Here is a 23,534-nt window from a genome sequence, read left to right on the forward strand (position 1 = left end):
GCCGCACCAACAACATCCACACACATTGCTTACCAAATATCAAGGACGTGGACAGAGCACAGAAGGATGCCTGTCCACACCACTAGTAACTGGCCAACTAAATCTTATCTATGTTCGGGGCAGGCCCAGCCCAAGAAGATATCTGTAACTTGGAACCGAAAACACTCAGTTCAGCTGGACATGAGATTCCTCTCTGTCCCTCTGAATTCCAGCGCTGCAAAACTTTACCTGTGACCTAAATAAATTCTGCATCTGAGAACTGAAGATTTCTCCGGCTTGTTCTTGGGCTTCCAACTAAAGAACCGGATCTAACATTACTATGGCATATTTTTAATTGTAAGATATGATGCCAAAGGGTCTATGTTCTCCATTCAGTTTTGAATGTGCAGTTAATTTGTTTTGCCCAAAAAACCTATAGTTTGGTTATTTTCAGGGCTGAACTGAATATTTTGATCCTAACAGGAGTAGATTTAGGTGTGCAAACGTTCCAGTACAGCAGTACATTGGTTAAACCAAAAAAAAGAAAAGTATACCAGGCCATTTGGTAAACTGCTCCCTGAAACACTCTACTAAAAGCAACTAAACTGGAATAATATAAACAATCTGAGTTCCTTCGCTGACTTCCGACCAGCAGCTTGTTTGGTCAAACTGCGACTGTGCAGAGCGGACCTATTTGAGTCGCGCACTGATGACGACACGAGGAGAGGCGGTTCAGGTTTGCCACGTCGGTCTCTGTGCAACGCATTTACACTGTTGCTCCTCCAGCCCTGGGCTAACTTTTATAGCCGTTTTACGTCTTCGGCCGGAGGGAAAGCGACCCCCCAGCATCGCCGGTGCCGTCGTAGCTCTTCGCTACATCAGTCCAGTCGGGGAAATTGAAGCTGGAAGGCGGAAAAATGCTCGGTGCTGTCTGGACTCGTCACACAACTGACTGATGCATCCTCGTTCAGTTCAGCCCCCCGCATGTTGTCGATGTTGTGTGAGTAACGACGGCTTTAAGCAGCTTTTTAAACTACCCAGGTTTGATTGTGCGGGTTAGCAGCGAGCTACACGCTTACACCTTTCTGCTTTTGACGCCCCCTTTAAAGTGTGCGCCCAAGTTTCCGCAGTGTAAAAATGACAACGCTGCCTGATGTCATGATTCACACAGGCAGCTTTAGTGCATGTCTTAGCAAGTCCCTGCCCAAAAGACACCTCCTGACAAAACGTTCCTCAGAGAAACACGAGCGACTTCGTTTACGCACACCTTTAAATTGATGTTGAAAACTACAAACGTGTTGCACTTCCACTAAATTGCAAAACACCATCCTGCAATCCCTCCATTGTAGATAATTTCTGCAGCCTGCAGTTCCTGTTTTCACTTTTGATTCTTAACTGTAATTTCGCTCCCTTGTGGTGCGTGTCTCTGTGTGAGTGTAGTTAACGTCTGTTTCCTGTTTGTAGACTCAGCTCTAATATTGTTTAATATTGCATCTACACACTGGCTTCTGAGCCTGCTGTATTATCATCTCCATCAAGCTTCATAAGGTGCAGCGACATAAAGGAAACGTTGATACAGCTCAGAGACTGGATGTTATCTGGCTTTAATTTGTGTTTAGTGCCTGTTACTGGCTGATTTAAAAGAAGGTGCAGGACTTGTGTTTTTAAGTCACTGATTATGATAAGATGACAAATTGTCCTTAAATATGCAACTCAATTACAATCGCACCTGCTTGGATAAGACTTCATTGACTTTGCTTGTGTTTCAGTATCAAAACACAATAAATTTTAATGTAGATTAATCTGGTGATTAGTTTCAGAATTTAATGAGCAGTCATTTTCCTGTAAGGTCATTTATAGCACTTTAACTTAAATACAGTTAATTCATTTAAGAAGTGATAAAATATCAGAAAAGTAGTAAAAATGTGCACAACTCTCCTGAGTTAAGGTGGTGTGTTTTCAAATATCTTGTTTTGTGTTAAAATCCTCAAATATTTTTGCTTTACTACCATAGAACAGCAGCAAATTGTCATATTTGAGAAGTTGGAACTGATTGGAAATTAAGTTAAGTTAGAAATTTATCTAAAGAATTATTTATATGACCAAAATATCTGTCTCTGAATTTCCTTTTGGTTTTTGTAGTTTGGAATTATTTTTGTGACTTATTCTTTCAACTCAACATCGGGATGTTTGCACAAGACCTTCTACTTGTACAATTTCATATATTTTAAAGTCCTAGTTGCAATAAATCAATTTGTCATGAGCATTAACTTTAAAAAAAATCTGGATGCAAAAATCTACATACATGTTAGATGTCATATATTAATGACAGGACTTAACGATATAATTCTTTTTCATTTAGATCTTGTCCAGGTTAAGTAAAGAAGCACTATAGCTTTAAACGTAATTTGGCTACACCTAATGATTATTGTCAATTCATCTGCCATTTACTCTCTTTAATTCAGTGATTATATGCTCAATTAAGTATCAGAAAATCTTGAGAAAAGCCCACAAGTTTCAAAAGTTTGAAATGGTGTCATAGTGCTTTCTTTTTTTCCGAACAAGCTTAAAACCTTGAAACATTCATCTTACAGTGACAATGAACCCGAATAAGGAATCAAAAGTTCAGAATTTGGAACTGGGTTTAGTCATTTTGAGTTAGTAAATTATCTACACTGATGATCAAAATAGTCGCCACTTCATTTTTTCAGTCAGCCACTTATTCGGTTGATACCAGTTGTGCCGTTGAACGACGGAGTGCCTTAATTTAAAACAAAGCAAAACAAAAAAACAACTTGAATAAAGCATATATGTTTGTTGTAAAAACTAACAAAGTGATGTAAAGTTACCAGACAAATATTCAGTCGTCATCTTTATAAGTACATTTTGCATCTCGGGACTATAAGTTTTCAGATGTCGCTGTGACACAGACTGACAGCTGATTGGTGTTTGTGTCAGCAGATTATCTGACGTCCAAGCTGGAGAAGCTCAGGTGTAACCAGTAACAAACAGAACTATGACTGCATTTCATCTCGTTGCTTCAGAGTATTGTTCCTGCTGGCTCACTGGCATGTCTAAAATGAAGATGAGTCATCATCAGCGTTATTAGATACATCTGTGCTTCTCTGCCTATTATTAGCATTTAGAAATCATGCAAATACATTTGTTCTTGTAGGCTGGGAGTTGAGAAGATGTTCGGGCAGATGGGATCGTAGTTTCAGTATTTAATAATCTGCTGACAGCTTTGGCTTCAAAGATGTGTCAACAGTTGAATGAAAACGTGAAGACTTGTTTTAGATAGAGGATTTAGATTTGCCTCTGCAAACACCCCAAGGCGACTGTTTCCCAGCATGAGCTTAAGGAAGTAGACGTGCATATGAGCAGGTTTGATTCTCTGGGTAGTTGTAGATTGGTGATGGCTCTGTTTGCATTGCTAAGCAGTGGTTTGACAGAAACCAGGAGTGTTGCCACCAGCAAGCCTTTGGGATGGTTGTCTGATCTAGTAGCAGTGACAATATGAGAAACTATTTCTATGATGTGACATCATCAGGAGATGGCTAATTACCTCATTCAGCCTGCTATACCAGATTATTTGGTGCACTTAGCTTAAGCTAATGCAGTCTACTTCAACAGTACTGCAATAAATCCAACCTTCATGAAGGTTAGAATGTTAAGTTTATGTTCAAAAGAAGTGTTGAGCAAACAAAGTCATTTTAGAGGCTGTAGTTTGTGCTGGAGCTTTTACTGCATCATACAGGGTGGTGTGTGGTGTCTTTTTTTGTTGTATTAGACTCCAACATAAAGAGCAGCTATAAACTACCCTTAAAACAATCACATCTGACACCTCTCTTAAACAATTTGAACAAAAGCTTTTTCGTTTTGCCCAGCAAACAGTACAGCACCCAAAAAATACCAGTCCCTCGTGTATAGATGGCTAAGAGGACCAGCAAAGGTGTGTCATTTTTACATACTCAATCCAGAAAATACACTAAACATCACAAATTAGTCTTGGTTTATCTAATAAAATGTGTTTTAATATGTGACAGATTGTCATGCTGATAACAGATCACGGTTGCTTTTTAAGAACAAGTGTAAAATGTTTGGTATTGCAGGCAGCTAACCTGAAGTTTAGTTTGTTCAAGTTGCAAAGTTGAATATGACAATTATTACAAATACTGTAAGAATGTACCATTAGAGTGAGTCACACTCCTTCATAGTAAAATGGGTAAAAAGAAAAGCATAAAAAGGTCAAACACATCTATTTTTGAAGATGCCCCAAAGCAAAATATTCTGGAATCCACAGCACAAGTAGTTTTCCCTTCCATGTAGCGGTTTGTCATTATGCTAGTAGATTAAGAAAACAGGTGGGGATGTTAAATAAATAAAATCAGTAAAGGGAACAAATAAAAAGAACTGAGAATCAGCTCATTGATTAACCAGAGCTTCTGTACAGTTCTTCAATAATCTTTCCTTAATTACCTTCACTACTGTTTACTCATCATGTGCACAGAGAAGTAAATACCTTAGAACAAATCTATCCTTTAATTGTACTTTATCTGGCTACAGGATGTTGCTGATCGGGATGTTGATTAGACCTCACATTTGTTGGTTCTCGACTCTACCAGAGTTATGTTTTGTTTTTTTTGTTTTTTAAGATTCTGTTTACTGTTACTTGTTAAAACTTTGTCCTGTTTGTCGGTTTGCTCCACAGAGGCCTGGCTGTACATGGTGGCTTGTTGAGGAGAAGGGAAGGAGTCCCAGAGGCTTTTGGTTGGTGGGCGCCGTCCGTGGTTGCCACGGTAACTGGCGACCATGCCAGGAGGTCGCAGGGGTCCCAGCAGACAGCAGCTAAGTCGCTCCGCTCTGCCGTCCCTGCAGACTCTGGTTGGAGGCAACCTCGGCAATGGTACTGGCCTCAGGAACAGGTGCGTGCACATGCAGAGCTCCTGTAAACAGGAGTTTGTTGTTGAACGTATTGCCTTGGATTGTGTTGTTCAGGATGTTGTGAAAAAGTTGTACAGTTGTAGATGTAGTGTTGCTGTCAAAGATTTATTTATTTTTTGCTTGAATCAGTCATATAGTACTAGTGATAAATAATGTAAATTGTCTGTTTTTTCATTTGTAATTACAGTTTTTGGTCTGCACAGTTACACTGTACATCTTTATTAGTCCTCATCCTTTTAAAACAGTTAGAATGCCCTATAAATATATTTAATCAATTGTATTGTGGTAGTATTTACAATAAAGAGATTAATGTTGGGTCTCATAGGTACTTTTCCTCTGATATCTCTGTTTACGAGAGTGGGTACTTTTATGTATGTTCTTCCAGGAGCAGTAACTCGGTGGGTTTGTCTGCCCCGCCTCTGTCAGCCCTCATTACTCCGGAGCCGGTTCGTCACTCAAGGATCCCAGAGCTGCCGTTGGACAGCAGCCTGCTGTTTGAGTTCCTCCTCTTTCTTTATTTGCTGGTGGCCTTGTTTGTCCAGTACATCAACATCTACAGGACGGTCTGGTGGTACCCATACAGCCACCCCGCTGCCTCTACCTCGCTAGTAAGAACACACACACACACACACACACACACCCATCAGTAGTGTTGCTTCTGACAGTCATTGCCGCTTTCTTTTTAGTTTAGTTTAAAAAGAAAACAAAAAAAATCCTCCTTATACCTAAGCTTGGTATTCAAAAACAAGGTTGAATAATTTTTTTTTTTTCTCACTAAAAGTCTTTTAAATTGCATTTTGAATATTAAAAGTAGAATCAGATTGTAAAACCATTATGAAGCTTCATTGCTTTATTATGTAAATAAATTTCATACATATATTTGTGAATTTTTTTCTTGCTTTGTTTCTTACTTTGTGTAACAGCTTTAAATTAGTAGCTTTGTGTCACTTTCCTCTTTCTCTTTCGATTATTGGAAACAGTCTTTGCTCTGATTGAGACCTTATTAAATACAAATGACAATGAGCAGTATCTTTTTGTTGCACAAAACACAACTTTTGGATAGTACAAATTCAGAACATCAAAACTATAAACCTTCACCTAAAATATCTTTTCTTCAAAGTAACAGCATGTGCAGGTTTTTAGTGTTTTTTTGGTGATTTTGCTACTTAAAACTAGACATTCATGCTTATTTTAATTTAGAGCTCAAAACAAATTTTTATTGAGAGGTTCAACAATGTCCCCATGGAAAACGAATGATAGCTTTCGTTTGCCCTCACTACAGAACTTCCATCTAATGGACTACCACCTGGCTATCTTCATCACAGTCATGTTGGCCAGGAGGCTTGTTTGGACAATTGTTTCAGAGGTAAACACACAAACCTGATCTGTATATATGATCAGCTAACACACTGCAGCCCCTGTGGGAACTAAACCCTCATTATGACGTTGTTGGTGCCTCAGTCTCTGCAATATCTGTGAGTTATTCTGTCGTCTGTCTCGTCCAGGTGTCTCAGAGCAGCGGGGGATCTTTGTTCCGCTACGTGGTCCTCATTGCAGCACGGCTCAGCCTGCTGACCATGTGTGGCTGGGTGCTCTGCTGGACGCTGGTTAACCTCTGCAAAAACCACTCTGTGCTCAACCTCCTCTTCCTGGGATACCCGTGAGTTTTTCAACACACCACCCTTTAAAGGCCAGGTTATGCTTGATCAGGTTGCCTCAAAGCACAAGTATTTATATCTGTTCTGAACCACTGCACTTGAAGGTAGGACAAAAAGCTGTCCATCAGCAGAAAGTTACACACAAATCAAACAAATGTTGATAACGGTGCGCGCCTTTTCACTGTCTGTACTAAAAGACATTCATAGTGTTACATTTGCTTGCCTCCGAAAAATGAACTGATTTTACAAATGAATGTAATAACAGTGAGAGAGTAGTTTACAACTCTGAACAGCATGTTATTGTTTAAAACTATTCAAAATTACACTATATATCATAGCAAGAAGCTGTACCAGTGGAACCATCAGATTATTGATTTTTTTTTTTTTTGCAGTCTTTGAACTAATCAATTCTTACTTTCAGTATTGGTAGAAAAAACAACCCAGCTTTAAGCTTAAAATGACAATATTTCATCAAAATTACTTTGTCGTACATGCCTCATTTAAAAAAAAAAAAAAATGGCCAAACATAAACCATGTGTACTAACAAGATCTCTCAAAAAACAAAACGATTCTGTGCTGCTCGACCGAACTAAGAAGCCGTTTAACCATGTGGCTGTGACCAGCAGTCATGTGACAAAAATTCAGGGACTTTCCATCTGAACTAGACTTAACTGTAGGTTGTGCTTACACAGAGCAATTAGGAGACAAGGATGGAAACACATCTAATAGTCAGATATCCATAGTATGTACATCCACCCACCATTTTTTCCAGCATTGTGGGCACTCTAACAAATGTTGTACATGTTGATTCCATACATGTTGCAGTGAAAAACAAGCTCACAGTAAATAAACACGTGAGAGGAGCAAAAAATGCCCAGAAACTGCTTTGGGTTCAGAGAGTTAAACCCTGCTTATCTTTTCACCTCAGCACACTGAACTTTGTGTAGTGCGTGCAAATGTTAGAAAGTCAGTTTTGAGTTACAGAAATTGTCGGTGCAGCACCTGTTCCCAACATTATAAAGATGAGGGGGAATTGGGTTGGCTGGAGTCTGACACACATTTTATCTGAGTGTATTGATGCTTTAGTTCTCCCTCACACACTACATGTATAGTTGAGGTGGAACTATGGTGTTGACTTATTGAAGTGTAATTTGCTAACATATGTGAAAAATTTCTGTGAGACACAAACAGCAGTACTTTGATTATCATGACTGTCACATTAACACCTGCCTGACAGGAACACATTGTTTTTCTTCAGTTTTCCTGTTGTGCGTGGCATCATAGTCTTAAAAAGATGTCTTAACAGTTTATTTCAGTCTGATTTCTATGTGTTTAGATTGTGCAAATGTGCCATAAAGGTCAGATTACTTCCATACACAAACCACTCCATTCCATTTGCTTGTAGTGATCAAAGAAAAACCTCAACTTTTCACTATGAAAAACTAATGAATTTGATTTTGTGTTTATTGTAAACTATTGAGTTGCTTTCTAGACAAAAACATGACTTTCAAAACAAATTATTCACAAAGCTATTAGTTAGTCTGGTCATTCACAGTGATACTGTCATGCTGTGGAGCATGTTTGTTTATTTATTCATTTTTTCCTAATGTATGTGGTAATGGAAATGGAAGTTGTGGACCCACCCTCCTCTAATGTGTCTCACCATTTTAATAATGCATGATGTTTTCACATCATGCTTCTCCCTCGCATCCTGCCATCATTGAAAAACTAAACCACAATGCTAGTTTTAGATTTTTTTTCTTTTCCTCGTTAACTCACTGTTCTCCCTCCACGTCAGATTTGGTGTGTACGTCCCGCTGTGCTGTTTCCATCAGGAGGGAGGGAAAAGTCAAACTGCACCGGCCGACTGCGATTACCCAGCCGACCACCAGCAGACCGACCTAACAGAGACCCCGTTCTTTCGCCCACGTGACTTCCTCTTCCTGTTACGGGAGAACCTCAGAGAGCAGTTTTCCAGCCCCCCACACATGCCTACTCACACCTGCCCACCACACACACACTCGCACACACCAGAACTGATTCGGGCCGAGGTGGAGGAGCTAAAGAGCGACTTCAACCGGCGAATAAAGGAAGTGCTGTTCAACTCGCTGTTCAGTGCATACTACGTAGCCTTCCTGCCTCTCTGCTTTGTCAAGGTGTGTATCGGTCATTTTATGGAAGATTGTGTTGTTGGAATGAAGACACTTGCATATATTCGTGTCCCACTGTCACTTTATTACCATCCATGTTGTTTACAGTTGTGTTAGTGTCCTGCTGATCTTTTTCACTTTTCTCCAACAGAGCACTCAATACTATGACATGCGCTGGTCATGTGAGCACCTCATCATGGTGTGGATCAATGCATTTGTGATGCTCATGAGCCAGCTGCTGCCTCCCAGCTACTGCGACTTGCTTCATCGGTCGGCGGCTCACCTGGGCCGCTGGCAGAAACTGGAGCATGGCTCATACAGCAACGCACCTCAGCATGTGTGAGTGTCCCTTTTGTCTTTCACATCTTTTCACAGATTCAAAAATGACTTTAATGGTTTGTGTGTAACTGCATCGTTGACATTTTTCAGGTGGTCAGAAAGTACCATTTGGCCTCAGGGGGTGCTGGTACGACACAGTCGATGTCTATATAAGGCAGTCGGACCCTATAATGTCGCTCTGCCCTCTGATGTCTCCCATGCAAGGTTTTATGTGAGTATTTTTTATTTTTTATCACATGGTCATAACTTGTGGAGAACGGAATAATGACACTTTTACAATATAATACAACATTACCACAGACTACACAGCTTAGAGTTGGTTTGCTGCAATTTCTGCAGTGTCAAAAATGCACCATCTCACCTAAAATAAAGACTGCTAACATCAGCAGAAATTATACTTAAGCTGGATTTATATTTCTGCAGCAATGGCTTATGCTGTACTTCCAGGCTCTGAAGCTTCACTGCAGCTGATGAGTGTTTGCTCATGAATATAACCAAACATTTGAGCTACAGTAGCTACAAAGATACAACACAGACACTGAAAGAACTGTGATGTGTCATTTTAACTAAGAAACATCTAAAATTAAACAAAGACATCCCCTCTGTTCTCTGAACCCACTCTTTATCACAGTGAATAAAACGATATTAACATCTTAACATCATGTGGGTTTGTTTATTTCCGATTTTTTCTGTTGCTTTTGCAGTTCCTGTTCCACAAGCCATTGCGGATCCTCAACCTGCTGATCTGGATTGAGTCCAGTGTGGTTTTGTACCAGTTATACTCTCTGTTGCGCTCTGAGCGCTGGAACCACACACTGTCTCTGGGCCTTATTCTCTTCTGCAACTACTATGTCCTTTTTAAACTACTCCGAGACCGCATTGTACTGGGCAAAGCCTATTCCTATCCTCTGCCCTCCAACAGTTTGGGGCTGAAGTCGCAGTAAAGGCTCGGCACAGCGAGACCTCAAATACAAACTCTGGATGTGGAGAGGAGATGGCTGGAGGTCTGGTAATGTGGAAGACACTCGGAGGTTAAGGGACAGACTGTGAACTCATAATTGTGTTTTGATACGGTTCTATTTTTAATGCAATGTTTATATTTACCTATTTAAAAGAATATTTTTATTTTGTATACTATTTCGAGTTACACCGGGCATTACCACGCTGACGACATTAGCATTTTGTGTTATGTTATTGCTAGGCGTCAGGGAAGTCGGGGAATGCCAGGAGGTGACTTTCACCAAAGATATTTTAAGTGCAGGAGGCCAATCACAGAGTGGACTTGGCCTCTGACAGTTAGACCAGATGAGCAATTCAGAGGAGAGGATGGAGTCGTGCCTGAGATCCTGAATTCTGATTGTCCCATATTCTACTTTGCCTTGAATCTTAAATCTGGAACCAATCGCTGTTTGGGGTTGCAGGATGATTTGATAATTTCAGCATTGGTGCAGCAATTAATGCTAACTGTCCCTTCTGTTAAAGAAATAGGTTGTCATTTCGTAAAATGTGCTTATCTTCTTTTGGGCAGTGATGAGGGGATCAGTGCCACTCATTTCTCAATCTTAGATTAAAGACCACAAACGGTTAGCCTTGAAAAATCTACTGACCAGCACCTCGAAAGCTCACTGATTAACATGTTGTATTTTCAAATTGTAAAAACAACAATTATTTGACCAATCGGCAGAGGATAACAAAGAAACAGTCCTGCACATAACCCATCATAAAACACCAAATTGTCATTTCTGCTTTTTAGTTTTTTAACAGCAAGATATATCACATTAACGAATTAGACTTAGAGGTCCTTGTCAGTGGATTTTGTGACTGTTTGCTTAAACAGATTTGACCAGGGTCGCGCTAGCTTTTTCCCTGTTTCCTCCCTTAAGCTAAGCTAACAGCTGGTTGTACACAAAAAGTTGAGGGAATTACTCACATTTACGATCTATTCCTTTAAGCAGTCTCAGTATGATTTTTTGATTTTTTTTTTTCCACCAACCAGGGAGGTGAAACTTTGCAACAGACTGACCTGAAATTACTCTGTAGGAAAAAAACACATAAGGTTCTCCTGTCTTCTGCTAATGCAGAGACTGCCGTTTTCTTCTTACTCACCTTATTCATGTCTTTTACTATCAGTGTCTGCTTGGTTTACATCATTGGCTATCTGAAGAAGCAGACACTATTGGATTCCTTAAACTCAAATCACACCCAAAAATGTAAAAATCTTAGACTATATGTAAAGATGGAAGTATCCTCTGAGGCTGAAAAGTGACTTACACAAATGGCCAGCAGGGGGCAGGTCTGTTTGTATGTTAGTCTATTAGAAAATGTTGCCACATCTTTCTTGATTTATTACCTCAGTAAATATGTGAGTGTTGTTCAATACATGGTGTTCATTCGAAGTTATGGAAAACTTTTATAATAAAATGGAGGATAAAGCAGGGTGTGCTTGAGAGCATGGCTACCTTGCGTTCGACAAGTCGCTGCTGTATGGATGTGAGTAGTATCCTTGAGTTCTCAGTCAGATCCACCATTTGCTCATCATCAGGTTTTAGAACATGAAAATGGCAACAGCCAAATTCGAAACTTGAGGCTTCAAAACGACAGTCCATAAAGCAATGAGTGATGTTGTGACGGATATGTACATCTTTCATATACAGTCGAGGTAAAAATTAAGCCTTGCTGGTCCTGGTTGTAGTTACTTAAAAAGTAAAATTTGAATAACTGCTGCTGTAAGCAGATGGTGAATAAAGTCGAAAGTTATTTTGACATGCTGAAATCTTCCTGCTATAATATAGCGAAAAACGTTGTGCTTTTAAAGTTCTTCCAGTCAGTTTTTATTCAACCTTTTTTTTTTATTACCAGGTTGTCAGATACTGCTGCTTTGCTGCTGGCATCTGAGAGATACACAGATCCTCTCCTTTGGTGTCAGTGTCACCTGCATCAATATTTGATTCCAATATGTGTTTCTTTTTTCCAGTTTAAAAGAGCCTCATAAGGAGACTGTATAAGTCACAGAACTTGCACCAAGGAAGCGGAAGTTTGTGTCCTGTGTCAGACTATTATTTTTCACTTCGATCAAATAGCTAACTGTCATCACTCACTGTTTACTTTGTAGGAGCAAACACCAAGGAACCCATTGTGGCTATTTCATCTGTTGACAGATCTTTATAGGCCTGACAACCCTGTGCGTTAAAAAAAAATAGCCCTAAACTATACCCAGTGCATTTAAACGTACAAAGCAGCAGTATGTGACAAGCTTGGACTTCGGTTGGGCTAAATTTTTTTTTAACCCTGAATGTTTAAACCATACTGAGATTTAGGACTATGTCACATCAGGTTTATGTCTTTGTGGCCTGGATGCAGATAACAAAACGAATGTGGCTAAAGTTCCCTGCTGGTACATCCCAGGACCTAACCCTTGTTCCAGTGCAAATGTTGTCATCACGCTCTCATATGGATGTGACAGCAGAGGATGTTTAGCAGTGACATGTTCACGGGTGATGAATGCAAAATCAAACGGTGGTGACAGCTGGAGGGAAAAGACTGCATGTGTCACCTCATTACCGGTTCATGTATTCTCAGTTACCAAAATGGTGTTAAAAGCAGGTTGCCTTGCATGCTGTTGCCTTTCTGTTCAGTCACCCTTGGTGAACATCTTCACCCTTCAGTGGTTTTGTCTTCATCAGCCTCCTCTCTACCAAATCCACAGAAAACTTCAGGCAGTGTTAAGGATTAGTGTCAGGGCCTGATTAACTGTCCTGATTTCAGACAGAAATCCATAAAACATGAACAGAGGGCTTGTTTTATCTGAGAAAATCTGAGAGTCAATATTTCCTTTTGCTGTCGTGACTTTCACATTAACTGCTTCAGTCAAGTTTTGAGTTGTGTTCATGAGAGAGAAGAAACCGATGAGTTCATTTGGACAAGTCTGAGGAGGCTTTGATTAAACTCAAATGCCAGACACGTGCCGCTTTGTCTGCAAACTTAATCCTCAAGTCAGTTCTTTGGTGCTTATGTTGTGTTTTCAGTCATTTTCCACTTGAATGTAGCAAATTTTGAATTGTGTTGTTAACTTGAGGTGACATGTTTTTGTAGTTAATAGCACTGGCCTACAATTGGATACCATCACTGGAATATCAGTTTTGAATGGTTGTAGTGTTACATTAACTTTGACTCTTGAGACCTTATCTCAGTAACACAGGAATGAGACAATTTAAGGTTTGCTTTAAATCCTGCTTCTATGTCTGTTCTTACTTGAATGATAAGTCTTTGCTCCAATAAAACATTCACTCTGCTTCATTTGGGTTTGTGAAACCAATAAAATAACAACTAAAGAGGAGAAATGAGGAAAGAGACTCAGAAAGATTTAAATTCATGACCTCTTAATTGCATTGCCCTGAAGTGTACTTGATCATCCTTGAGCCTACATAAAATTTAGAGATGATAAAAGTGGAAATGATGATGATGATCTGTGGCTTATTGACTTACAAGTAAAAATCCATTTGCATTTTTTTTTCTTTTTTGTAATGTGCCATATCCCTGGATCTATTTTCAGACTCCTAGTCTAATCTGTTGTTTAGTGTGTCGGTGCTGGAGAAATCAGGGGAGCTGGTCCTCACATTTCGGCTTTTTATAGTGTTCAGTTTCCCCACAGCATTTCTGAATATTCTTTTTGACATCTGAAATAAAACAAATGGTGTTTAAACTGATATTGTGTTGATTTCTGTGCACTAAGATATGTTGTGTGAGCAAAAGTCGAAGAAATATGTGACACACTTGCCTTTTTCAAAGCATATATTTCATCAAATCCACCACAGCTTTCCGTTTAAGAAACATCACAAATAAGAGAAAGTAAAAAGTGCTTATGTAAGCCTAGGCAAAGTTGGCATAATGCTTATTGTGGACACCTGCAGTGTTTTATGTAGCCACCAGATGGCACTAAGCAATAAAGAACATTCAACAAATGATGCTTCATGGAACCAGAAATCCGCACCCTTGGCAGGAGACAAATGCAGTCATTAAGCACCAACCTGTATAACAAGTTGAATACTCTTTCAAAACTTTTTTTTCATTTTAACTTTAGTACACTATGCTTGTAGATGACTAGTGTGTCCACAGAGAGAAGAGTTTGGAAAGAAACAGTGGGCAACTTTGGTAGCTGACTTGTACATTCATCCGCAAACACCATTTTCAGTAGAAAAAGTTTTAACAGTGCAATCTTTAGTATTAGCTCAATAAAAAAAAAGGCTATAATGAGTAGAGAAACGGTCTCTCTCTGTCTTACTCCATCATTCCATATTTCCAGAATGGAGGTGCTTGAAGATAACTTGGTTATCCAGATGAAGGTTTCAAGAAGCAGAACCTTTTTCATATTTTGGAAATGTAAGTGAAGATACAAATTACACAAAAACAAAATGCCATGTTCACATAATTTAGCATCCATTGCTGGATTTGTGTCTCATCTGTACTGATATTGGCATCTGAGAACAGGGGAGTCAAACAAAATTTAGATATTTATATTGACATTTTGTCAGTGCTACAGGTAGTGAGCTGAAAAGTGTGGCTTCTTGTGTTTCAAATATTCCAGAACAATGTGTAGTTGGTTGGCGGTTTTGTAGCTTCACCCCTGTTTGATCCGCATTCTCCTCATCCTTCTCTGCAGTCCACAAAGTTTCCTTTTATCCAGTAGCAGATCTGAGCGTATTTGAGAGGCGTGATTCTCACCGCTACATTAAATTCCTGAGACGCCCCTTGTCGCTCCACCCACTGATGCCCGGAAAACACACCTATCACCTTCCGCTCCCAGCGACGACGCCGTCCGTCCCACATCCGGGCGTAGACTCCTGAGCCGCTGGCCCCGGGTTGAGCATCACAGTGCTGGTACAACAGGTCGGACGTCTCCTCACCGGCCCGACAGAACCGATACACCAGCTGTCCTGGACGGTCATTATCAAATCCTGAGAAGTGAACCCGTCGACCAGGCAGCCTCTGAGCCGGAGGACTGACTCCTAACTTCATGTGGCGGCGTTTGTGGGCCTTCTTGAGTTCAAGCAAAGCGTAGTCGTAGTCCATCCCAATGTCATTGGCGTTCCCTTTAATCCATCCTTTTGGAACATGGGTGCGCTTGGCCCTGATCCACTGGAACTTCATTTTGTCATTGGTGGGTGGGGCGTAGGGAGCAGGGCCACCTTCAACGTGGTTGGTAAAGTTGGAAGGAAGGTAAAAGGAAGAATGCTGTGCATCTCGTTGCTTGGGTTTTAAAAATCCAACCCGGAGCTTCTGGGCTCCCTTCACGTAGTTTTTACCATCATGAACACAATGAGCAGCTGTGAGAACGTGGCGGTCTCCCACCAGTGTACCAGAACACCCAGTGGACAGTTTGACAGCCACTGAGAATGGATATTTCAGCAGGAAGTCCTGCCCGGCGATGCTAAAACGCCCATCATGGCCAAAGATCTGTCGCTTTCTCCTTACATGTGACCTCTTAGCCTTTTCGGATGGCCCGGAGGGGTAGGCTGGACTGGTGTTAGAACTGGGGTTGTAGCCATAGATCCCGATCGCGGTCTCAGTGAGCTGACCATCAGAGTGGAGGGTCTCATAGGCCAGGAGACTTCGCAGGTCCCAGTAGCTCGGGCGAGGGGCTTTCTTGTGGCATTCTGGGTCACAGGGGGAGCTGACATCCAAGCGGGCCTGAGTAAGAAAGTGAGGGGCCGGTCGAGTCTCTGTCTGCTGGGGGAGGACCACTGGGACACGCTGCAGAACCCACTGAGGTCGGGAGGAGGAGGAGGAGGAGGAGGAAGAAACAGGTGAAAGGACAAGGAGAAACAGGAGGGCGGGAAACCTGTGGATGGATGGAATGAGAGACCAAGTAAACAACTGTGACGAACAGATGAAATTTGCCAGACACAAGTTTTTCACAAGTTGTTAAACGTGACCGGATGCCTGGAACCCTGATCAAACATCCTCATTCCTAAAGCCAGCATCATGCATTTATACCATGCATGGGAGCTGAGGGAGAGTATTTCAAGTTGAAGAATTTTATCTATGCTGGAATTTGGCAGCCGAAACCTTCCGCTGTTTTTAATGCTGCAAATATGACAAACAAGGCAAAGATCAGGCTCTGGTGGAAAATTCCTAAAGTGGCCTGAGGGATCGGCCTGAAGCCTGCAAAAATGGCTGAATAACATTTTGCTGAACTGGAAACAGACTGTTTTTTGTAAATGGGTTAGGGGTGATACAAACTGCAGTTTTGTAGGCAACCTCACACCCTCTCCTCTGACTTCATCTCCTGAATACAATATCCAGCATTGTTATGGAGAGTTGATGGAAAATGTCAAAATCCTAAATTGGCATCCTGTTTCTTGCAACTCTTACAGAAGTGAAAGACCATATTTAGAACAAATTTTTTATTAATTTCATTTACTGCTGCATCACTGAAATGTTAACAGTACAGTCAATTATTTCTCCACTTTATAACTTTGCTTTGTACAAATGTTTGCAACCCAACTGGGTCATGTATCCGCAAATCCGCTCCTGCTTTACGCACGGACAAACCCGACGCAGAGCTGACTTACCGGGGGAGCGCAGCCCGGGAGCGCATGGTCTGGCGTCTGCAGGTGAGCTGTCGGCTGAACACGGAGGGAAAGCCCCTCAATTCAGAGCACACAGAGCCTAAGAAAGAAGTTCGACTGATTTCCTGCTGTAAATAGACACCAGTCGTCCCCTTTGACTTCTCTTCTCAAGAACTGCTGACTTGAGTTGATCCGTGACAGCCTGGAGTCGTCCAAAAGAAGCAGCCGGGTCGACAGCGGAGGAGTTGGATCATTGTGCGCTGCTGGAGGAGGAGATCTCCTGTCTGCCGGAGCTCAAAGTGTGTCATCCGCAGACGAGGAGTGTTTCTGACCCCCGCACGGTCATGTGACTTATCACATCACTGCTGCTGGGTAGGTCCTCAGTGTTAAGGTTAAACAGGTTTAGCTCTATTGCAGGTTTTATGAGGCTACTTTAGAGCTGTTTCTAATGGCAATTTCCTTTATCAGTGAATTCATCCAGCTTTGTTTGTGATCATGCATTTTCCCAGACATCAGATTTAACAGATCTTACTTTGCCAGAACCATAGTTAGGCATGTCAGGGGGGTTCAGTCACAGCTACAGTGATTTATGCAACAAAGAACATGCGCACATTTCATCACTTATAAGTTGTTAATTAGAACAATGTGAGATTCCAGGTTGTGAAAAATTTCTCTGCTGTTTTTTTTTTTTTTCTTTTTGGACTAATGTACTCTTCACAGAAATATCAATGCAGCATGCAAATGGTCTTCTATTGTGACTTAGAGAAAAAGGTTTAAAATTTCCCTTCTGGTGGGAAAAACTGTTTAAGTTACCCAGAATGCACACAGAGTTTTTAAACTGTTTACTTGCGAAAAATTCTCAACCCCTGACTTCATCCACACCCTAGTCAGGCTCAAATGGACAATGATCAGATAGCGTGACCAGCACACAAACACTCCTTTGACCAGTGACAATAAAAGTCCACCTTAAAATGCAGCTTTATTTAAATGGCACGATGCCACAAATGGCAAGACAAAGACAAGAGCAGGCTGTTGGCATGCTGCATACTGGCATGTCAGCGAGAGCCGTAGCCAGACGCTTGAGTGCCTCCAGCTCCACTTTTGGTTGTGCAAGAAATCGTTTCAGATAACTCCGGATCAAAGCGTCTGACAACATAATCCTGTCCTTCTAAATGTCCACAAGCTTCACTAAGTCCTCCTGCTGGATGATTCACAGCTTTTGTGGGTATTTTTTCACAACCTGACCAACCAAACATTGTTCTGAAAAAAAGAAAGTTAAATATTTATAAACCATTGCAACTCCCTTTATTGTAATTACCGTTACTGTACATCAACTGACAGGGGCTTGGTCCACTTTGAGTTTTGTTATCAACAGGACAGAGCGAACAGCTGGATGGAGCCTGTGCTTCTGTCCAAAACTGATGTTGTAAAGAGAGGAAGAGAGGAAATGTTAAGAGTGCAGAGAGGATGATGGAAAAGGAAATTTTTGGGTGTGTAGTCGTGGGTATGCCTGTCAGTGTTTGAGAGAAAAATCGTAGTGCTGCTTATACTGTGTGACCGACTCGTCACACAAACGCTGACCCAGATCCATTCTTCAGATGGAGCACCACAACCAAATTCCCCGTCCTTCTCTTCCCTTTTTTTTTTCCCCTCTCTGTTGATGAACTGGGTTGAACACCCTCATGACTCTTGGCATTAATCACTAGGGAGAAATCTGTTTATTTCACAACAAAAGCTTCCCTCCTTTCACATCTTGCAGCTGCGGTTTCACTCTCGGAAACAGGACATTTACGTTCAAAAGCCACCTCAGTGCTTTTGTCACTGTTGGCTCTGAGGAATTAGTGCAGTCGGCATTTGAAAGGCTCCGACGCCAATGTTGAAAGTTTACTTTCCACTTGAACCAACCGTGCTGAAAATATACAAGCTGGTTTTATGGTATTTGATGATTTCATTAGAAACAACTGCCACCAGAAAGATAGGGAGATAAATAGAAAATAACAAAGGGGTGTGGGTGGTGAGCGGTGGGAGACGCATGCATGGCTGAACAGTTAGCCAACCTCCACCCATCGGTCCTTGTTCTGCAGAAATGTGTCAAAAGATGGATTAAAGCAGCAATTATTACATTCCCAGGAAGCACATACAGAATCTAATTGCAACTTTTACATGCAGCTAACACTATTTACTGTAAAATCAAAGCAATGGTTGCAAAAGTGCCAATTGAGAACAGTTAGATGAGAAGGATGCTATTCTCATGAATGTATAGTTAACGAATGGTTGGATTCAGGAGAAACACTTAGCCAGGCTCTGTCCAAAGGTTAAAAACACATTTTCTAAGCAACACTTTCTTAAAAACTTTGCTGACCTCCAGTGACTTTACTTCCTGCAGTCAAATGAAAGTCACATCTTGGTTTAGCATGGTGCCACAGAGTGCACGTCTGAGCACATCCAAGGTGAAACACATATAAAACTATCAGCCACGGAGGGTAGAAAAACACTTCTGTTCAACCTGGTGGTAAAGGTATAACAGCCCTGCGTTCCAAATTGCATACTTTTTGTTTTCCTTTCAGTACCTACTGCTGCTGCCCTTACGAAGTATGCAGTGTTGCATGCAGTACATGCACACAGTTGGGTCATATAACATCACCATTACATTGTACCTTGACCTTTGACCCCCCTGCTCATATATCTGTTGCAGTCTATAGGGCAAAATTTGAGGTAAAAAAAAAAAAAGCAAGGATTTGGTAAGTAGCCAGTGCTCTCTCCACACCTCAACCTTATACATAAAAATAATAACCTTCATCTACATAGCACTTTTCTTAACATAGTGACAGAGTCTTAACAAAAACAAAAAGATCATAAAAGCAGCCAGAGAGCATAAAAAGAAAGATCACAAAGAAAGATCATAAACACCCCCCCCCAAAAAAAAAAACCCAGGCCATAAAACGGAGCGGAAACAATAAAGGAAAGACAAAACACAGTCGTATATCAAATATTGATAAAGGCCCTTGAGAAGGTTTTAAGAAGAGATTTAAAAGAAACTAAAGCTGCTGCGAGTCTGATCTCAATGTGCAGATTGTGTGAAAGTTGGGTTGCTTTAATGTCAAAGGCCTGATCACCCTTGTTCACACACCAGGACCTGGAAATTACCAGCTGAGCCCCATTCACTCATCTAAGAGGTTATATACATAACTTGGTTTACGGCCATGTAATGCTTTAAAAGTGACCCATAAAGTTTGTTGTGATGCAAAATTCTACAGGTAGCCATTGTAAATGAGCAATTACGAGAGAAAAACAATAATGTTTCTCAGTGCCAGTCAAGACAGGCAGTAACATTGTGAACCTGTTAGTCAGTGAAAGAGACTCTGAGTGATGCTAGTACTAAGTGTGTTAATAGAGGTTGGAAAATGAAAAAAGAATGTGTCAATGTGATGAAGGCAGCTTTAAAACCTGACAACACCAAGACTGTGTAGTCACCTCTACCAGTAACCAGTTATCTTAACTTTGCCCAAAGCTACAAAAACACTGCAGTTAAGGTTTAGTTCGCTTGCACTCGCTTAGAAACTGTAACATATGTGAAGTCTGTTCCACTGTGCAGAGGATGGTGGTCAACAAAGCATGCTGGCTTCAGTTCATTTCATTTCAATTTTATATGTATAGCGCAGTTTACAACATATGTCATCACATAGCACTTAACATGGTAAGGTTACCTTACAAATTTAAACAGGGAACCCAACAATCCAAAGTTGCCTTTGGATTCCCTCTGAGTAAGCGGTTGGCAATTGTGGGAAGGAACCAATTTTTTTTGGCACTCTCTCCATCTTTTCTGTACAATGTTACAGTATGGCACCTTTTTATAAAGTCCCGACCTCACCTGCACACTCAAATCATCTGGGGGCAACACACTCACTGCCCAAAGCTGTAGACCAGACAAACACATAAAAATAAGAAGTGAATCAGAAGACACAGGCCTTTACAGATGAATCCACCACCGCAGACTTTCAGTGGGTCATAAGTGATGATTGAGAAGCATTACGCTTTGGTTTTTGAACAGATTAAACAAACAAGATATAACGCGTTAATGAGTGAACTGTAGAGGTGCCTGTTGGCAGATTTGGACAGATCCAAGCTTGTTGTTTCGCCATGTTTCCAGTCTTTTATGTTAAGCTAAGCTAACCAGCTGCTGACTGACTCAAAGTGGTATCAATCTTCTCATCTGGCTCTCGGCAAGCAAGCAAATGAAATGCTGTTAGGACTATTGTTCAAGGTCTCCTGCAACTGATTATAGAACAGCACCTTTGCCAGCACACAGGGTGGACCTGCTGGCTCATCAAACGCTGCTCTGAATAACAAAAACCCCACCCAGCCCATAACACAAATTTACAATTAACACTCGCACACATACCTCTCTCTCTTTCCCTCTGTGGAGCAGTATTTGGGGCAGCAGGGGCAGCGTCTCATCCTCCTCTCATCTCCTCGTTTGATCAGCTCCACAGCATTTGCCAGGAAGTCCTGTTTTCTCACATTTTCACACGAACACAAAGTTCTGATGGTTTCAACAGATCAGTTTTTACCGCTTCAAGGTAATAAATATTTGTCAGTGCAAATCCATAAAGTGTTTTCAAAAGCACTTGTTGCACATAGAGCGCAGCAGCTAAATTCAAGATAAAGGAAGATTATTAGAAAGAAACATATGAACCTCATCTGTAGAATGACAGAAAGGGATGCCCCAATGGCAGCGTGCTAATAAGGGAGACGTTTCTGTTTGTTTTGAGTTGTTATGAAAGGGCCCGTTTGTTTGGCTATGCCCGCTGTTGTCAAGGAAACCGACATTCCCCAGAGTGCTGTTCATGTTAATTGTCTTATTCCTCCCACTCTCCTCCTCTCGCTTCTGGCCATAGACACAATCAAGCAAGTGTGGACAGACGCACATGTTTGAATTCTCCCCCCTTTACATCCTTCTGCCTCTTTCCGTCTCCTCTGTTCCGTCTTTGTATTTTCCCGTCTCTGCGCCTCACGTGTTTGAATAATCTCTCCCATCCCGGATCTCTGCTCTCACTCGTCCCTCGTGGCCATGAAACAGCTGTTTGGCAAAAAACAAGATAACCACAGAGGTCTTTTGAGAAATTATTCACTGTGAAATCTTGAGGTGAAGTTAAGCCAAGTTTATAGCTCAAGGCAAAGCCAAACAAAGATAATACAACTGCTGGCAAGTGCTTTCATAACTTTTAATACCTCATATAAAAGATGGTAAACATTGTCTCACTCTGCTGCTGCTGTTGAAGACCGTTTCCACTCTTCATGTGAAGTACATTCCAGGAGGAATTTGCCGATGAGGTCTTCTGATTTTCTGGTCGGAGGCTTTACTTTCCTCTGCTATGTATGTATATTTATGTCATCTTGTGAATTCCTTTGTTGCTAAGAATGCCTTTAGAAGTCTCACAATGTGATTGCATAGCAACAGCATTACAGAAATATACTTGTGTGTCCATTGCCCCAACAGTCACTTCATGGTGACCACTCCACATATTGAAGGCAAACTCATCATCACGGTTGCATACACTGGAATGTTGACATTATGCAATCAACCCTGTCGGGACAGTTAGGTTTATGGGGCCCTGCCGGATAGCCGCTTAATAGTTAAAAATTAAACTTGTCAGAGTTCTCTGGTGACCAACGTATGCAGTAATGGTCCAAGACATGCTGCTGGCATTTCTGTACCGAAACTGTTATCTACTTACTAACTGACAGGTCACCTTCACCAGCTAATATCACGATGACGATTTATTGTTTAGGCTTCACGTCAGTGTTTAATGATATCTCTTTTTTTGGAGTTTTTAATACAGCTATGTAGCCTTTGGGCATAGGAAACAGCAAAAAAAATATTTGTGGATGATGTTTTCACCTGCTGTTTTGCTATGTTTTTTGGTGCATAACTGCTACCAACTTTCAACCGGTGGAATATTGTGTAATTGTAATGCTGGTAGAACGAAAGACACAAACAATCTGTGAAAAACAAGGCTCCAAAGAGCCACTAGCAGTCCAAATGAGACCCTTTGAATAGGAATTCAACACTAAATTGTACTACCAAAGCTGCTGTGCCAAGTGTAGAGAGCAGAACACTTGCTGACTGCATGGCCTTAGTTTGTGCCTTTCACACATAGCTGCAGGTTACTGTAGTGAGCGCTGGCACTAAGATGGTGTCAGGCAAGAACAAGGTTTATTCCTTTTTTTCCTACTCTGGAGCAAAAGAATATGACTGTGGCTTTACATCCAGTCATTGTTGCTCCTCTGATAGATGTAAAGAATTTTAGCATAAATTGAAAGTGTATTTACTCTTTTATTAAGAGTTGCTTCTCAGTTTACTGCCCACTCTATTTAAAAGTTTCAAACCTTTTTCACCCAGCAGTGGGTTGGGTGTGGTCAGAAGTGTGCTCTGTACATGTAACAACAGCTAACAGTGATGCCGTGTTGTCCTGGAGTCCAGTGTACATTACTGCACCAAGGTGAGAAGTTAAACCAGTGGAGGTCCAAGTGTTACTGTAGGCAAAGCTGTGTGCAAACAACTGCAAATACAATGTTATAAATAAAAGACAAATGATGACAACACTGCAAGTCTACCACTCATGTATGATTGTGAGAGTTGTCTATAGGGAGGGATCACTTTCAAACTTGGATGTATTAGGGCATCAGATGTACAGGTACAATATCGCACACTTCTGCACACAAACAAACAATATTGCCATTTGTCATGCTCTATGTGAGTCGATGTGCTAGAGATGTACAACCACAGATTGCAGTGACCAACGCTAATAAGATTATCTTTAGTGTGATTTTGCTTACTAATTTTTTTACATTAAATCTCTCTCTCTCTCTCTCTCTCTCTCTCTCTCTCTCTC

The 23,534-nt window shown here is 41.1% G+C and overlaps 2 protein-coding genes across 2 annotated transcripts; one reads left to right on the forward strand and one right to left on the reverse strand.

The window, feature by feature from the left end:
* The first annotated feature begins 735 nt into the window (after window positions 1-735).
* On the forward strand, window positions 736-13,366 carry tmem39a (transmembrane protein 39A). Its single transcript, XM_008292550.1, has 9 exons — window positions 736-979; window positions 4,691-4,904; window positions 5,309-5,531; window positions 6,206-6,289; window positions 6,429-6,583; window positions 8,380-8,737; window positions 8,883-9,070; window positions 9,161-9,281; window positions 9,775-13,366. Exons 2-9 carry the CDS (start codon window positions 4,792-4,794, stop codon window positions 10,012-10,014), a joined length of 1,482 nt encoding a protein of 493 aa, XP_008290772.1. The 5' UTR covers window positions 736-979; window positions 4,691-4,791; the 3' UTR covers window positions 10,015-13,366.
* Window positions 13,367-13,846: 480 nt separating this feature from the next.
* LOC103365183 (serine protease 23-like) lies at window positions 13,847-16,961 on the reverse strand. The gene is made up of 2 exons (XM_008292549.1): window positions 16,642-16,961; window positions 13,847-15,908 (listed from the first exon to the last, which is right to left on the reverse strand). Exons 1-2 carry the CDS (start codon window positions 16,665-16,667, stop codon window positions 14,714-14,716), a joined length of 1,221 nt encoding a protein of 406 aa, XP_008290771.1. The 5' UTR covers window positions 16,668-16,961; the 3' UTR covers window positions 13,847-14,713.
* Between the last annotated feature and the right edge of the window lie 6,573 nt (window positions 16,962-23,534).

The sequence above is a fragment of the Stegastes partitus genome, unplaced genomic scaffold (assembly GCF_000690725.1).
Source record: "Stegastes partitus isolate 25-593 unplaced genomic scaffold, Stegastes_partitus-1.0.2 Scaffold817, whole genome shotgun sequence".
NCBI lineage: Eukaryota > Metazoa > Chordata > Actinopteri > Pomacentridae > Stegastes > Stegastes partitus.